Here is an 18,692-nt window from a genome sequence, read left to right on the forward strand (position 1 = left end):
TCGGGAGGCAAGCGTCCGAAGCCAAGGCAGGAGTTGATTGGATTACGGTCTTAACAGCTATTTCATACTGATGCTGTTCACGTAGTGGGCTAGTAAACGTTTAAGTCTCGGCCTCCCAGTCTATGGTGGGACTGTGTCCCCTAAGCCAATTTATTCCCAACACCACAGCGTACCAAACATTGGGGGCTGTAGTGAAGTTGATTTGTTCCCAATGGTGGCCAGTTCCCATTGCCACTCCATCAGTGCGACGATCAACCGGCCCACCCCTGAAATCACTGCCATCCATCTGGGCGAATTGAACAGGTGCCGGTAAAGGCACTTAACTTTAAGTGCCTTAAAAGTGGCTTCATTGATCAAAGAGCGGGCACATCCAGAGTCTATTAAAGCTTTAACTTGTAACTGGGGACCCTTTCTGTAATGATGCAGTACTACATCCGCATACACAGTCTCTCCCACTTCACTCACCATTAAGGGAGCCTTGGGTTTCACAGAGGCACCTGCGGAGGTCTGCGGTGTCACTCCATTCACCGCAGACCCAGTCCGTTTTTTGGTTGATCGAGGGGAGACTCCAGATTCAGGGCAGCGGAGTTCCAGTGGCCGCCTTCCTCGGATGAAGCGGAGCTGTCTCCCTCCGGGGCAATTGTAATCTGGGACCCCAACGGGTCTGCTGGCGAGAACCCGTTTGCAGTTTCCTCAATGTGGAGGGCTGGGGGCGCTTTCCATCATAGAGCGACGCTACGATCAGCTGCGGTGCCTCTCCTCCAGCTGCATATAAGCCCAGTTCAAAATCTCGGGGTATAAGCCTTCTCGAAAGTAATGCACCCTGGTAGCTTCCATCCAGTCGACGATTTTACTAGCGAGTCTCTGAAACTCATCAGCAAACTCCCTGACCGAAGCGGATCCCTGACGGAGTTGTAGAAGGGCAGCCTTGGCCTTCTCTCCCTGAAACGGGTCCTCAAAGCGTCTTCTCAACGCTCGCATAAACTCATTGAGCGAGCGGACGGATCGGGCTCGAGTATCAAACTGTAGGATCATCCATTCAGCAGCCCTCCCGGGCAAAAGAGATGAAACAAATCTCACCTGACTATCGTCAGTGGGGAAGGTATTCCCCTGTTCTCTCATGTAGCTGTCCACTTGGTGTAGAAAACAGGGCAGTACTTCCGCAGATCCTTCGAACGTTACTCGTAAACGGGGCTGTTGCCATGGGACGACCGGTGCCACTGGTTGGACCGGCACCGCCGGCTGCATCGGGACCCCCGGCAGTGGCGCTGCCGGCTGCCCTGGGATTGGTTGTCCCGGGGCTGGCTGCCCTGGGGCCGGTTATCCTGGGGCCGGCTGCCCCGGGGCCGGTTGTCCCGGGACCGGCGCCGGCGTGGGCACCGCTTGGGCTCGATGTAGGTGTCCATACCAACACGTCCATCTGGTCCTGTATCCGGGCCATGTGATCTAACAACTCTCGGTTTTGAAACTTTAGAGTGTGTATTTCCTCTTCAGCCCCCCCCCGTCCATCGGGCTTGGCTGACTCGAAAGTTTGTATTCCATTCGTCCGAGTCTTCTTCGTCTGGCTCCCCTTCATCAAAGTAATCCTGCACGTCAGATGCAAAGGTGAGTCGTCGCCGACAGGCCACATCCCGGGGCGGATAGGGTTCCGGAGAGAACGAAGGCCAGTCCAGACCCCCCCCCCCGCCTTTCGGTTGCGCTCCGGCCGCTATGGCCACCCGCTCCAGGGCGGCCTTTGTCTGAGCAGCGGCCGCCTCCGCCAAAAGTTGCTCCACCGCCTGTTGTTGAGCAGCCTGAGCTTGAGCCGCTTCCAAGGCGGCGGCCTGAGCCGCTGCGGCGGCCGCCACCAGCAGCTCAACCTCATGCTCCAGTAACAGCTGGATTTCCTTATGATTGCCCAGTAGCGGTAAGACCTTGCGGGCAAGATCCATAGAGGAAGAACCGAACTGTGGTTGCAGCGCCTTTAGTACATCCTCCTCCGACGCCGTATTTGGCGGTAAATCCATAAGGGACTAACTGTCCTGGCTGCTGCGTTTTGCGCGTCCCGGCTGCACTGGCTGGGATCCGGAACATCTCCTCCCCCAGATCCCGCCATTTGGAACTGGGAATCGGGCACCTACATTGGGGCCGCCGGCTCCTGCTGCGCCCTGCGGAACGCAAACTCGGCAAACAGCTGGGTCAGGAGAGTAGAGTCTGCTTGCGCCAACCGGGTCACCTCCAGCAAGGTATCCAGCCAGCAAAATTCATTGTGGGCACGGAGGTCAGCGTCCCACGTCTTCCAGGGGGCCACGGCCACCAGTCAATGCCACTGATCCGCCACCAACCCAGTCAGTCAGTTGGTCTCGGCATGAGTCCGCCGCACCTCCTCAAGGATAGCACTCAGAAGGTCAAGATCCTCGGGGAGCACATCCAAAGCTCTAACCCAAGTTCCCGGTTAACCCTCCAGGGCTCCAGCCAGGAAGAAGGTCCTCGGGGAGCACGTCTTTCATGCTTCCTGTTGGACCCTCCCCCCAAATGACAGAGAGGCATCACAGATCTGCCTGTGTCTAGAGGATTAGAGTTGGTCTAAACCAGGGGTTCCCAATGGGGTGCCCATGGGCATGGTGCACACGGTGTCTGCCAACTTCTTTTCTGGTGCTCGCTAAGTATTTTTAGGAAGTGGGCGGGGCCAAGTAGGACTTTTGGTGATTAGCTTTGCAGATTTTTTAAAACGTTACTTTGGCAGCAACTGCCACCACAACACAAGGATCTGCTCAGAGTTACTGAAGGTAAGCTTTGGCTATCATTTTGTGGCTGGGTTTGCCTCCTGCGGTAGCCATTTTGTGGCAGCCATTTTGTCGCTGTGCCCCCCATGCCATGTCAAAATTCCAAATGTGCCCACAGGCTCAAAATACTTGGGGACCCCAGTCTAAAACCACTTTTTTCAGAGAGATCCAAATGACTGGTTGTCTGAAAGTCTTAAGTACTAAAACATCCAACTTATTTTTATGCTTTGTGCGTCTCATGCAACTTTGCGAATAACTGTATTTGAAGAACACAGTTTCAACTTATATTGTGCTAAAATCGAAGGGTTTGACTGCATTAATTCATTGGACCTGGAAGAAATTTTCAGCAAGTGTTGTATTTTGTTTTTAGTTTGAAAGTGTGTGTTGTAAGGAAGGCACACAAAATAGCTGGAGTTCTTTATGTTGAATGACAGCGTATTTTTTTTTAGTAGGTCGACCAGTTCATTTTGCAGCCTTTGATAACTAGGGCTCGGTAGCTCTCAAACAGAGATGGTTGCTAATGGCATTTAACAAGGAGTATGATACTGCTGGAGACTGTGCTCTACTGCACATTAAAGGTGGCATAGAAACACTTTGACCAGAAAGAAACCAAAAATGTTAGGAAAAAATTAATCTATACAATACTTAACTTCACTATCAAACAAAAACTTCTTTTACTGATTTAATATGAGATGCATTATTTATAACTTAGCATATAAAATTTTAATTTGTTATATATATGGAATTTAGAAGTATAAATATCTTCATTTTCTATGGTAAAATTGCAATTATATCAAATACTTGATAAAAGAGTTTGGGGGGGTTGGGCGGGGGAGCTCACATCTCTAGTGCAAGCTGGTTACCTTCATTCTGTGCTTGGATATTAACTTGTCACTCCAGAGTTGTAGGAGTTGGTACCAGGATAGTAATTATTTCCTTCGCTCTGTGTTACTATAAGAAATAAACTGTTCATTATTTTTGACACAAGTAAAGTATGTTGTTATTTAGATGTTCAATAGTAGTGATAGCATAATGGCTTACTTCAGTAACGGATTATTGAACATTCAGCATACAGATTAAAGATCTGAGGGCCCAGGGGAAAAATCAATAATATAAGTGGTATTTTTTACACATGAAACTGCCTTCCACTGAATCAGACCCTTGTTCCATCAAGATCAGTATTGCCTACTCAGACTGGCAGCGGCTCTCCAGGGTCCGAGGTAGAGGTCTTTCACATCCCCTACTGCCTCGTCCTTTTAACTGGAGATGCCAGGTATTGAACCTGGAACTTGGAACCTCCGGTTTTCCCCTCTGGTTTTTCTATTTTTCCCAATTTTGTTGGGGAAAAGGGGGGAAACGTGGGAGAGGGAATTCCCCCCATCATTCCATGTTTAATACAAACAAACAAAAAGTAGACAATCACAAAATTGTATTAAATAAAATACAAATGTAAAGTATATTGAAATCTAATCAGGCTGAAAATGAGTACAACACTTTTCCTTGGATATAAATAATCACAATAAATATGCCAATTTGAGCCTTTAACTATGTGTGTTTCATGTGGATATATTGCATTTGATTGTACAATAACTTGATTTATTTTCTTGCAGAAGAAGCACTATGGTTTTGATTGCAGATATGGGGAAGCGGAAGACTGCTTATTACCTGTATTAAGATGGATTATTTATTATTAGAGGTAAAATGGAAACTTGTACTGTTTATAACATTCTGTAGCCTGCCAATATAACTCCCACTGCTTTATTTAGTAATATATCGTCTTGCTGTAGTAGAATTTTTCATTGTAAAATCTATACTTAATGAGCTGGCAGACTTATGAATCATGAAAGAATTTTGCGTGCAAATTGTACCTTTCACTTTTTGTATTACTGTAGAGGCTAGCATTTCAACTGTTGATTATAATAAGCAACATCTATACATTAGGTGTTCAACAGGCTATGCTTTTGCTTGAAATCTTAATTGATACACATTGTCATTGTGGTTTATTGTCTTTTAAACACGATAATTACAATCAGAGAAAAGCCGACTAAGGCAACTGTCTTTCCTGTGTAGCGAAGGCACAGATTTTTAAATAATTTCTTCATTTTAAAAAAATTACCTCAAACAGAAAGAAACTAAAAAAATAACAAAATGTACAATAATAGTGGTGCGTCTACAAATAAGCCTCTATAAAAGGTTTCCAAATATCTAAAAAATATAGAATCATGGAATTGGAAGGGCCACAAGGGTCATCTAGTCCAACCCCCTGCACAATGCAGGAAATTCACAACTACCTTCCCCCACACACCCCCAGTGACCCCTACTCCATGCCCAGAAGATGGCCAAGATGCCCTCCCTCTCATCATCTGCCTCAGGTCATAGAATCAGCATTGCTGACAGATGACCATCTAACCTCTGCTTAAAAACCTCCAGGGAAGGAGAGTTTATTACCTCCCGAGGAAGCCTGTTCCACTGAGGAACTGCGCTAACTGTTAGAAAATTCTTCCTAATGTCCACATGCAGTTGTTGTCTATATCAACATTTGAACACATAGCATGAAGTTGTACAGTCCTCAATCCATTGGATTACTGGAGGTGATGATCCAAGAATGATTCAGGAATGAGAATGTGCCCTGGGCTCAATCATAAACTTGCATTACTTGGAAGTATTAACCCATTAAATTGTATGGGGCTTAATTCCTATCAGGTGTGTTTAGGATTTAAGTAAGCACAGTTGTTTTTTCCTTCTGTTCTTCCACACTGTATACTAGACCTAGATTGCTGAGTTGTTCATTAGTCGAAACATGGATTTGAGGCTGAAGCATCAATTTCGGTCTTCCGTGGGGGCAGATGCAATAACGTGAGCAGTTATATAGTTCCTACTTATGAACATAGATTTAAGAAGTAAAGCTGTTCATGGCGTATATTTGGTGTTGAGAATAAGTGGCCTTTTTTCCTTCTCAAGTTTCTTGTCTTTCTCCTCAGTAAGGTGCTGACAACAGTTCTTCAGCTTCTGCATCTACATAAAAATGAGTGAGATACAGGCAATGGTAGAATTTTCAGTGGAACTCCACAAATTTTACAACGTGGATTTGTTTCAAAGAGGGTAGGTATCCCTTCTTCCCCGCCCCCACACACTCAAAAGAAAAAGGGACTGCTATATGTTATGGTGTTGAAATATTTGTTGCCACGATTATCAGACTTCAGAATTCTGAATAGCATAAACAGATTTCTGTGTGGAATAATTTGTGAATAAAATTCAGATGAGTGCTCGGGCTAGGTTCACACTTTTTCCCAGATGCATGGATACAAATCCTCCTCTGCCTGTTTTGAATGTTGAGAAAGTGAAGAACTCTCACCAGTGTTCAGAAAAATGAATCATGGTAGGAGAGACTCCCAGCACTGAAAGCTGAATGCTCGGGGGTGGGGGTGGTAACATCTATGTTATTTTTCTGCAGTGTTGTTAATTTATCATTAAAGTTTACTGCTTATGTTTTTGATGCTTGTTTGATCTTTCTCTATTGCCTAGTGTTGAGTCCCACTTGGTCCACTTTTCTAACCTATATTTTGGGGGGAAAGGTTTCTCTGATTCCAAAGGGTGTTATGATGGGATGTATTTTGATGGAGGATGAAAGGAATATATGAACCAAGCCTCAGTCGTCCTTAACTTAGGGTCTGTTAGGGTCCTTGAATTCAGACATCACAACAAGCTAGAGTTCAACCTAAAACTTCCTAAATCCGGTAACTATAGCTTCCTTGACCGGAGGGAGGAGGGAAGCAATTCCAGCTTAGGTTTTGAGGATTGTTCTCCTCGCAAACATATGGTGGTTTGTTCAAGCTGTTTGAATGTATACCAGAACTTTGATTTGATTTCATTAAGTTTGGAATACAACTCATTTTGCAGCATTGTTGTGATTTCTCCATCTTCAAGGAGCAGAGTTTGTTTTGTTGTATGACCTGAGTATGACTTGAGTTGATTTGTCTGGGAGTCATAATAACTGGTGTTTTAATGACTACATACCATAGTTTTTTTTTTCTTTTTTAACTTCTCATCATTAAAAAAATCACCTCACAAAATTAGTCATTCAAAATTATTATAGATAAGAGTCCTTTTCAGAGACAATCAAGATCTGTTCAGTTTAGAGATCTGTAATATTCCTTGGCATTGGTACGAATGTCTATATTCAGTTATTATGAGGTTTCAACTGGCAGATATTGCAAGTTACCACAGTCCATTGAGGTGAAGCTCTGGTTTCTGTTTCTTTACTGCATTTGACATTATTCATTTGGTTGGTCCCAAATCTGATCCATGTGGGTTTTTTCCTCCGCATTGTCTACCCCTTTGGGTTATGACAGGGCAATTGTATCTAGGAAAGGGAGGTGTTTCATCCTTTTGATTTAAAAACAAGGTGTGTTTTGTTGTTGTTTAAGAGAAGTATGCCATTACGTACTATATCGTGCTGCAAGTGATGACTAATTCATGCTGATGCGTGTCTTGTTGTGCAAGGGACAAAAATCGTGTGCAGAATTTCTTTTCACATCATTATTGTTACCTGCACAGCTAGGTATAGACAGTATAAAGAAGTCTCCTTTTGCCTTGCTTCCTTTGTAGGAATTACCTACATCCTGTACGCTCATGTTAAAATTTTATTTATTTATTTATTTTATACTTTATTTATATCCCCCTTTTCACCCCAATGGAGGCCAAAGCAGCTTGCATCATTCTTGTCTCCTCCATTTTATCCTCACAACAACCCTGTGAGGTAGATTAGGCTGAGAGTATGTGAGTGGCTGAAAATTTTCTGTGCTGAAAACAGTTGAAAGTTTGTGCATCAGTAATGAGATGGAATCACATTCTAAGCCAGCTTCATTAGTGATACTTGCCGACTGGTGACCTCAGCTGCCAGTTTCTTTTCTGCCTCTGACAGCTGAGGAGCGCTCCCTCTGGCCATTCCTACAAATAGCTGAGTCAGACATTTTCATATAGAGTTCTTATTCCTAGGCTGTTACCGCACTAGGTATTCCCAGCGATGTATTAAGAGTTTGAAAATGATATAAAAAACATCGCTTTAAAAGGGTTTTTGGATGCCACGGCTAAAAAATGGTTGGAAGACGTCTTCCAACAGCTAAAGGGGCCAAACAAAGTGCGAACAGTATTTTTTATAACAGTTTCAAACTCTTAATACATCGGTGGGAATACATAGTGCGGTAACAGCCCTAGTCAGTTCTTCATATTGAAGGTTTTAAGGAAATTTGTTTTGAGATATATGCTTGTATCTTCTTTCTGTTTTAAAAAAATGGGAAAGAATTTTAGATTCAGCAAGAAGTTACAGCTAAATACTGAGAACCTTTTTCATGTTTATGTTATAATTGTTGCTTGCCGCCTATTGCCCTGAGCAAGTGGATTTCTCTATTGCAATGAGTTTTCTTCTGAACTTGCCAAAAAAGAGTATTGGTGAAATCCCAAAGAGACATTTTAATACATTAATGGTGCCTAATATGTTAAAATGGGAGACAAATGGCTTTTTCTTTGTTTGCTTAACTGTAATTCTTTCCTCTCTGAATGGATTTTAAAGGTTAACTCTGGTCATGTTGACTTGACAGTTGTTTTGATCTGTCATGAACTTCAGTGCTGTGCTTTTATTTATGATGCAGCTCTGTATCATACTATGCCTGGCATTTCTGATTTCCCTTTTCCTTCATGGAGCATAGAATGTTGCTAAGATACTGAAAAAAGATTGTCAAATTCCACAGGAGGCATTTGGAACTAGCGAGATAAAGTCAAAGGTTGTTCCTGGAGAGCAACATATTTGAACTGAACAATATCCAGCTCTACTTAGTGTAGCTCTGTATTCTGTATTTGAGCCACACAGCAAAACTAGGGTCCACATTAGGGTTGCCGTCCTATAGGTACTAGCTGGGATTACAACTGATCTCCAGACAATAGAGATCAGTTCACCTGGAGAAAATGGCTGCTTTGGAAAGTAGATTCTATGGCATTACACCCCATTGAAGTTCCTCCCCAAACCTCGCCCTCCCAAAATATCCAGATATTTCCCAACCCAGAGTTGTCAGCCCTAGTGCCCATACTTTCTGTAACACATATATAGGGTTTGAGCCTATCAAACAGTGTACAGAGAGAGTTTGCAGATGGAAGATTTGTCACCTTGCCACTGCAGTGCCCCTCAAAAAGTCACTTCTAAGGTTTGGGAGGTTCTTGGGGCATGGCAACTATAGCTAGAAGAAGGGAATCGGCAGAAGCTTTTTGGAACTAAGAAATTATGAGGAATTTCTGTGTCTTCTGGCTTCAGCTCCGCACACCATATTCCATCTGTTCCCAGGGGTCCCGTGACCTTCAGAATGGCTCATTGAGGAGTTCAGTGGGCTGGAAGGGGGGGGGATCAAAACCCTTTTTGCAGACTTTCTCCATTTTCAGTTTGATGGGATTCCCCGCATAGAAACCAATGGAGATATGGCAAGTGAACATTTTAATTTAGTATTAGTGGGAATATCCCTTATTTATGTTGTCTAAGTGATTTGATTAGGCTCAGTTATCCAAACTGACAGCCAATATTCACACAATAGGTTGAATGCCAGTTTAATAGATAGATCCAAATGTTTCAGGTGGATGCTGTTATCTGGGAAGTTTTTCAATTAACTTTGTAGTTAACTTGCTTTCAAAAAATCTAATGCTATAACTTATTTATTTTATTTATTTACATTATTTGCCATTCTCACTGAGTCTCAAGACAGATTATACAGTGTAACTCAGTACAATCAACAGGATGGGATATCCAGTTAACAGAGCAATTGGATTTATATTGCAGAAATCTGAAACAGTGCTGAAATGTAGCAGAGATGTGTTTTCCATTGAACCGACTCTGTACCTACTTTGTGAATATAAGTGATTGTTTGCCCCTTTGAGGATATTGAAGGAAGAGCACATTTTCTTTTATATGTAAGCACTTGTTAAATACAAGTTGTGGTTTATTGATTGAAGGAAAGGCCACCTTCTGTGTTCTCTTAATTTGGCAATCTACACCATTTTCTATTACAGTAAAAAAATGAGAGCCATGATTCTGAACTGGTGGGGTAATCTAGAAATCTTGGCGCCCATTCAGAACTTTTGGTGGTGTATAGGGGTACATTGGAGTGTTTAGGGAACCTCTTGTCTCCATTTGTAGTGCTTTCTGACAGCCAGCTGAGATGAGATATTTTTTGCTTTTCATCTTTGCTGAGGATAAAATCATTGATCCTAGGTATATTCCCTAGGCTATTAGAATGGTACATAGCAAAGAAGGATCAAAGTTAACATTAAAAATTAGTCAGCTGATGGCCAGTAGCATAATGATCTCATTGAGTGCATATTTTGAGATTGGTATATTTGGATGCATGCATCGTGTGTGTGTAAAGTGCCATCAAGTCATAGCCGACTTGGCAACCCCAATGGGGTTTTCAAGGCAACAGACTAATAGAGGTGGTTTGCCATTGCCTTCCTCTGCATAATGGCCCTGGTATTCCTTGGTGGACTCTCATCCAAGTACTAAACAGGGCCGACCCTGCTTAGCTTCTGAGATCTGACAAGATCAGGCTAGCCTGGGCCATCCCGGTCAGGGCGCATACATCATAGCTATACCTATGTAAGTGGCCTTGTCTGGAATGCCATTTTGGTGTCCTGATGTTTTTACTTTTGGCTAGTGGTGGGGCATCATAAGAACACAAGAGCCCTGCTGGTTCATACCAGTAGTCCAGCGCATTCATCTGGAGGTCCAATAACAGGGCTTTGAAGCCAAGGCCTTCCACTGATGTTGCCTCCTGGCACTGTATTTAGAGGTTTACTGCCTATGAAAATGGAGGATCCCTTTAGTCACCATGGCTGGACTTATTCTCCATGAATCTATCTAACCCCCCTTTAAAGCTACCTATGCCCTTGGCCATCACTAAATCCCCTGGCAGCAAATTCCACATTTTAATCATTCATTGTGTAGAGAAGTATTTTCTTTTGTTCGTCCTGAATCTATTGCCCATCAGCTTCATTGGATGCCTTTGAGTTCTAGTATCTTGGGAGAGGAATAAAATTTATCTCTTTCAGCTGTCTTCACTATGCATAATTTTATAAACCTCTATCATGCTCCCCCCAGTCTCTTTTCTACACTGAAAAGTCCCAGACTCTTCATCCTCTCCTTGTAGGGAAGGTGCTCTAAACTTCTAATAATTTTGGTTGCCCTCTTCTGTACTTTTTACAGCTCTACATTGTCCTTTTTGAGAAACGGTGATCAGAACTGCAAACAGTATTCAAAATTAGGCTGCACCATAGATCTAACCAGGGGCATTATAATATTGGCTGTTTTATTTTCAGTCCCTTTCCTAATAATCCTCAACATAGAGTTTGCTTTTTTTCACTGCTGCAACACACTGGGTTGATACTTTAATTGAGCTATGTACTACAGCCGCCAAAACTTGCCCCTCTCAGTCTCAACAAATTCAGACCCCTTTATTTAGCCTATATGCAGTTCATCTGCAACATTGTTGCCTACTGACAATTTGTGGAGATCCTCCTGGAGCTCTTCACAATCATTCTTGATTTTCATCATCCTGAATAATTTTGTGTCATCTGCAAACTTGGCATCTCCACTACTCACCCTTAGTCCCAGATCATTTATGAACAAGTCCCTGCAAAACACTGCATAGCCCCTGCTGGCTTTCTAACATCATAACTGGCTTAGTTTGATTATGATGTTGCATACTTTGTGGATGTTAGTCAGGAACAGCATCAGCATACCCTGAGGGAAGGGGCAGCTGCCAGAGCCCTGGGCTTCTGGCTGGGCCCACTGCCGAAAATCACCTGCCTGTGAGCCCTACTGCCTGTGTGTGAATGAAGGAAGGGGGAGGCCTGGCAAGCAGATAGGGGGAAGGGAGTTGTGGTTGGGGGCTTGGTGGTAAGCCGCTTGGAGTTTTTAATGGACTATTGAAAATTATTTTAATTTTGATTTTACACTATTTAATGTATTGATTTAAATTGTATTTTATTGCTTGTTAGCCGCCTTGACCCCGACCTTGCTTGGTAAAGGTGGGGTACAATCTAATAAATAAGCAGAGAAGGGGCGAGGGGCACCCTGGGCAATCTCTGCCCAGGGCCCTCCAAAAAATGGAACTAGTCTTGGTAGTAGTAGATTAACAGTTAAGAACCCCAGAACTAGAGCTTAAACACCTTCAGAAATGAAATACCTCAGATCCCATCTTTATTGTAGAATATGAAAATTTGAAAGCTGCTTTTAACGTGGAACAAGCTGAACAGTTTTGTTTGTCTATTGTTTTATCTTGAAATGTCTTGACCTATCTACTACATTTGAATAGAAAGTAGGAGGGCAAGCCATCTTGAACTTTCTTTTTCCTTTTAGTAGGGAGCTGGCATGTTTGTGCACTCAGCATGACTGATAATTTAAGGACTGATACTAGATTATGGGCCAAATGAATTCTAGGAGTGAAGCCTTATTGATTAAAGTAAGAATACTCATAGAAGTATAGTATGATTTATGCCTTGTTAGGCTATTATCTCAGATATCAGGAATAGAATTTTAAATTTGTCCTGAGTTCACCCTGTGAGATTATCATATATGGATATGCAAGTAAATATTTATGGTACTATATTGTGTCCTAAAGTACAAATCTTCATTGTGTTTCATAGTGCCACTTGCCTTTAGAATATTTACAGAGTTTTATGGGGATTAAGATAAGCATGCAGTTGGAAATGTAGCTATGGGGCAGAACATGTTCTTCAATCCAGGCAAAGTGACAATGCAGAGGGCAGGATTTGTCCTCAGTTCAGTGACATTGCCAATTACCCTTCCTTCCTTCCTTCCTTCCTTCCTGCCCTCCCAACCTTCGAAGTCAGACTTTCATACTGATTGGGTAGAATGCAGTTTCAGATATCAGCTAGTTTTTGATATCATACTTGTTATGTATGAGAACATGGTAAACAGCATCTTTTGGAAACCATTTTGCTTATTTTAGTTTTTACCAGATTCGTGCATCAATGAAAATTCCACCAAGAGTTCCACACAAAATTGAAGCAAGTTTGTTACGTACAACCAGTAAGTGTGAACATTTTCCCCAATACTATTTGAGGTTTTAATTGCTATTTAGTAATTAAAGAATAGCTGTCAACCAATTAGAACTTTTAATTAATTACACATAAATTACATTTGATGTAATTGAAAAACATCAAATAAGTGCCCTGTTAAAGTTATTAAGGAAATGTAAAATTTTAATAGTCAAAAGCTACTATTCATCATTAGATTGAAATTTTGACCATGTGAATACTTCTGATCGAGGATGCAGTCTTGATGACTATGTGTGCATGTGTTTTCTATAGTTGTTCATTGTAAGGTTGCTCAAAATGATTAAATTGCTCTTGACAAAAGGCATGCAAATGTTGCTGTTTTCTGTGAAATGAACTGAGAATGCTGTTTATGTAGGTTTTGCTTTATTTGCCCAACAGAATACCCATTCAAAGAGAGAATACTTCATATCAGAGGCAGAGTAGCCCCATTCACAGGTTACAGATATGCATGTATGTAACCATTCAACGCATGTTCAACCACCCATTTATCCAGGTACTAGTCCCTGGCTTAATTTGTAAAATGGATGCATATTCGAGCTTTCTTAAAACAGCTGTACACACATACATGCAGGATGTACATGTGTTTACTGTAACATATGAACAGGACCAGTATTGTAGTGGTTAGAGTATCGGGCTAGAGTTTAGGGAGATCCAAGTTCAAGTCCCCACTCATCCATGAAGTTCATTGTGTGACCTTGGACCAGTGACAGCGTTCAGGTTAGCCTAACTCACAGACATGTTGTGTGAATGAAATGGAAGATGCACACATAAACATCCTGGAGGCCCAAACAACATATCATAGTTATATGATTCCAGTGGAGACTTGTAGCAGGATGCCAGCTGTGTGTTCCCCATATCAACTTAGTTTAGGAGTGGTGCAGCGGCCTGATTCTGGTTGGAACTATGGCAAGAGGGGAGGAAGGTCTCGTGTCATCCCCTGCACTCCATTTTCCCAATCTGAAGTGGCCCTGGGAGGTGGTGTTAGTTTTCTTGGGGGGCTGTGCATGCAAGCATTCAGCGCAGCTCCCCAGTGGAGCAAAGAACACCCCTACAAGGTTGTTTTGGGGTCAGGAAAACAGCATGGGGGCAGGCGAGAGCCTCTCTTCTCCCTGCACTGTGGTCCCAATCCTAGTTGGGCCCTGTCACACTTCTAAATTGAGCTGCCACAAAGATTTCTTAGCTGCTGTATGCCGTCAGGTCCCTATGGCAGCCAAGTGTAAAATGTAATGTGTAGTTTGGGCCTGAGCCCCTTGGAGGAAGGGTGGGGTAAGAACATGTGGATAGGTCGAAGTGACATTACAAATCAGTTAAAACCTGCTAGTAAAACTTAAAAAGTTAAATTGTGCCCAATGCTAAATTCATACCCCAAGCCAAATTCCAATGTATTTTGTGACATGAAAAAGTCCTACAAAAATGTTTGTGGTGGCAGAAGGCGTACTATTTCACAGTAACCAAAGAACCTGAAAATATGATTTCATACGAGGTGGAATGTTTCTTTTGAGTAGATTCACCCCTGCCCTTCGTGTATTGAATAACTCATGACAGTACTGTCCCTTTATAGATCTATACATTTTTTTTAAAAAAATGAAACAATATAATTTGTTTTTAGCCTAAGATACTGGAAGATTAATATAAACTTTAATAGTGTTTAAAGGAACATATTTCTCTGTGGTGGCGTAAATTTTTCCAGGTTATCAGGAACAATCATCAGGTTGTCAGGTGTGTGTGGGGGGGTAGTTTTGAAACTTCGTGAAGTGCATGAATAGGAAATTCACCCTGAGGTTGTGTTCAGGGCTACAAGAGCCTTAAAACACATCAGTTGTTGCTTTGTAAGTATAGATTGTTAATGTTTTGTGTGGTGCTCATTACTATTTACTCATATTCTTATTTTAGGTGCGGATCTTGCCTTTCCAGCATCAGTCCATGACAACGTAATCTGCAGTAAAACCTTTCAAATTCTTTATAAAAATGAGGAAGTGTCTGTCAATGATGTTATGATCTTCAAAATTAAAATGCTGTTGGATGAAAGGAAGGTAATCATCTGTTTGCATATTTTAACTGCTAAAATACTTTTTCAAATCCTTACAGAGCAATCCTGTGTTCTACTATGTCCATGGCTGCTCTGCCTTGCTCATGGGTAGTAACACAGTCATGGTCCTATGTTCAGATAACAGCAGAATCCAATACACACTAATACTTACAGAGACTAAAGCTTCCATAGTAACATCATTTGCACAGCATCCCAGAGCCAAGACTTAAACCAGACTGAAATGGATGAAAAGCAGACACGTAATCCAGAAAATCCTGCAGTTATCCCACTACTACTTTTTTAATTAATTTGTCTAATATAGGCAAATTTGACTTGGGCTTATAATTGGGCATCACTTCTTTTTTGAGAGGTTTCATCAATGAAGACTGAATAATAGCCACTTTCAGAGGCTTTGGGAAATTCTCTCAGAGTGAAGAGTTAATGATAATTAGCCAAAGGCTCATTTGTCCCAAATAGGGTGGGGCACAGACCCAGGCTACAGGAGCTTGGCTTCACAGTCACCAGGATCGAGTCAACATCAGTCAGAGGAAACAGGGCAAAAACTATTTGTACGAATTTAACCAGACAGTGCATCCAACACCTGTTTTCAGACTTTCACTTAAATTGGAGTCCAAGTTGGATTGGATCTTGGAGGGCTTTAAGAGGCGAGTGGACATGTTCGTGGAGGAAAGGGGTATTCATGGCTATTAGTTAGAATTGATACTAGTCATGCTGCATACCTATTCTCTCTAGTATCGGAGGAGCATGCCTATTGTATTGGGTGTGGTGGAACACAGGCAGGATGGTGCTGCTGCAGTCATCTTGTTTGTGGCTTCCTGGGGGCACCTGGTTGGCCACTGTGTTAACAGACTGCTGGACTTGATGGGCCTTGGTCTTATCCAGCAGGGCCTTTCTTATGATCTTACGTTCTTATGATCTGAGATTCCATATCAGCAAAGAAATGAGCAACATTTCACAGTGAATTGCCAAATTCCCCCCATTCCGTTCTACAGATTTCAAATAATGTTGAATAATTGAGCAGGACACAGTTCAACTGATGCACTGGTAATGGGAGAAAGGCTTGTTTGATGCTAACACTGCCACCTCATATGCCTTCACATTCTGGCGTGGATTGTCACTACGTAAAAGAAGCCTGTGGGATTCTCACCATCATTTACCCTCACTTCTCTTTCATGCAGCCTTCTGCTTTCACAGCAAACTGTGTTTCGTCTTTGTTTCTCATCCACAATCTGTATTTACCATTCTTTTGTATAGATCAGAATTCCAAGCCATGATATTTAATCCCAGTTTGTAGGGAAGAGCACTGGTGCATGAGGGAAAGAGAGTTTGAGAATTTCCTGGGGCTGTTTCTGTGGCTGCTTAAAAGTCTGAACATTGTGCCTCTTTCCAGGTTCTACAATGGCCTTCAGTCTGTGGGTCAGGGGAGCCTAGCCTACTGGGCTGTGAGCCCCTATATAGCTGACATTTTTTCTGGTTTTTTTTTTAAAGAGAGAGCTGTTTGTAATGCGCATGTGTACAGATCAAAGATACAATGCTATCTGCTTTTCTTTGTACACACTCTTGAAAGTATGTTGAGATGAGGTCCATCACTGGTAGAGAGGTTCCTCTATGGCTCTGAAGCTTGGCTTGTTTCCCATTATGGGACACCTACTGGTGCTTAGCTTGTGTTTCCTTAGTCTTCTGCCCACTTCTGGCCTTGATATCAGTGGAGCTGTAACTCTGGATCTTCCTGTCACCTGATTCTGGTGTCTCACTGCCTTAATTCATATCATAGAAGAAAAGTGAGTCATGGGTGTTTGAATACCAATGGCTACACACAATAGGTATAGGTGCAGCTGTTCACCAAGCTTATCTGCCTTTGAGGGTTTCTTGCTAAGGGCATACTCACTGTGTGACATCCGAAGTAAGACATGGTTGTGTAACCTGCATGCAGCAGCCATCAATTGCAGGGAATGAGTACAAGACCATCAGCGTTTGCGTGCTCAGCAGGTCCACTTGTTTTCCAAGGAGGGGAAGGCAGTGTGCCAGTATCAGAAACTGAAGCAGGGTCCATAGTTCGCTCCTTTGCTTACTGTTTGGTATTCCTTCTTGGTCAAACTGCAGAAATTAGAGTTGGAATTCCAGTTGGTATTTGTGTTTGTGGTCCTGAGGCAAGATACACATATGGATTTGGAGAAGCTGCATGTGGTTCATCTGCCCTTCACTTTTCTTCATTTTCCCTGACTATTCAGCGCACTGTTTGTGTTAACTTCCTTATCGCCAAGCTCCCTGTTTCTCTAAGCATAGAGACACTGATGTGGCCCCATTCCATGTATCTTGAAGTACACCATCTGTGGTCCCCAGCTGAGGCTTGTACACTCCTAGTTATATGCTGTGATTGGAGTCCTGTCTTCATTATGCCTTGAGGAAGAACAGGAAGATGGGAGCAATTGCTTTTGGCTTTCCCTGGATTTCAGTGGGATTGTTTTAATGTACCCAATTGTCAGGTATAATGTCATGCCATTGTCAGGGACACTAACCTCTGAGCAATCACAGGGTTTTACTGTTTCTACTCCTCCTCTACCATGTCCCCATCTATACCCAGTATTTCCCTTTTAGCAGTACCTATTGCTAGTGCAACATTGAAGCTACACCAACATACCCATGGCTGTCTCCATCACAAGGGCATTTAGAAGTGGTCGTATTCCCATCCAGTGCGTGTAATTTGGAAATGGGCCAGTGCAGTAAAACCGTACTTTGTGTTACTAGAAATACTATTTGTCCTGTTTTTCTTTTGAAACCTCCTTTCTAGATTGAAGAATCTCTTAATGAAATGAATTTCCTGCTGTCTTTAGATCTACATTTTACGGATACAGATTATTCGTAAGTTCAGAACGAACCTATGTTTTATTATTAAAAATTTGCAGTTCGCATTATAGTGGCTTTAAGCAGAATATCTCTCAATCAAATCTCTGCATGCTCTTGTATCCTATATCTAATACTGAACCAGGACCTTGGCCTGCAGATAGTTAAAAGTGCACACTGGGGTCAAGTACAGAGGAGGGGGGTGTTTGTACAAACCTCAAAAATAAAACGATTAAAAAAAAAATTACAGACAGAAAAAAAAAGATTTCACAATGCTCTGTCACAAGATCTCAGCTGCCATTTTGAAGGAACAAAAGGAGGGAAGTGCCAGCTGATTAAGGTAGGTGGCGCTGGCACAGGGGTTAGGAGCGGGATTCTCACCCCCATGAGTGGTGGGTCCCTGCTTGTGTACGGTTGATCTCGTGCACTGAAGATGTTAGCTTTTTAACCCTCATTTTTGTGTAAAGCATTTGGGTGAGGGTGTGTTGTTATGATTCATTTATGAAGTGGAACCCATATGTAAATTGAGGTGTACAATATGTATTTTACGTAGTAAAGGTTTATTGAAATTACCTCTATACTTTTTGAAAATTGTCTTTAATGTGCATTTTAAAAACTAATTTCACTAGATTTGAATGTGACATGTGTTACACACACAGAGATACACACGCACACACATATTTATGTTATCTGTGTGTGTGATGAAAGTATGGAAACTCTCATATGTATGTCCTAAATGCTGCTCACTTCTGCACATGTATATTATATTGATTTCATTGAGACCTACACTTGGATCATTATTTTCATGATTGTACCTAATCATCTTTATCCAGAGGTTTTTTTGTTTTTATGATTTCCATTGAATTAAGTGTTTCACACATGACTGCTATGATGAAATCCCTTCATTACAAAGA

General features: G+C 42.2%; 1 protein-coding gene across 3 annotated transcripts in view; it reads left to right on the top strand.

The window, feature by feature from the left end:
- FAM135A (family with sequence similarity 135 member A) overlaps positions 1-18,692 on the top strand; it is a 75,043-nt gene that overhangs the window by 13,387 nt on the left and 42,964 nt on the right. For all 3 annotated transcript variants that reach the window (XM_056856523.1, XM_056856521.1, XM_056856522.1), the window contains exons 2-6: positions 4,376-4,461; positions 5,747-5,867; positions 12,776-12,855; positions 14,778-14,917; positions 17,726-17,796. In XM_056856523.1, the coding sequence (XP_056712501.1) occupies positions 5,791-5,867; positions 12,776-12,855; positions 14,778-14,917; positions 17,726-17,796 (368 nt within the window). In that variant the 5' untranslated portion in view covers positions 4,376-4,461; positions 5,747-5,790. The remainder of the gene's footprint in view (positions 1-4,375; positions 4,462-5,746; positions 5,868-12,775; positions 12,856-14,777; positions 14,918-17,725; positions 17,797-18,692) is intronic.

This window comes from Euleptes europaea, chromosome 10 (assembly GCF_029931775.1).
Source record: "Euleptes europaea isolate rEulEur1 chromosome 10, rEulEur1.hap1, whole genome shotgun sequence".
In the NCBI taxonomy this organism is placed as follows: domain Eukaryota; kingdom Metazoa; phylum Chordata; class Lepidosauria; order Squamata; family Sphaerodactylidae; genus Euleptes; species Euleptes europaea.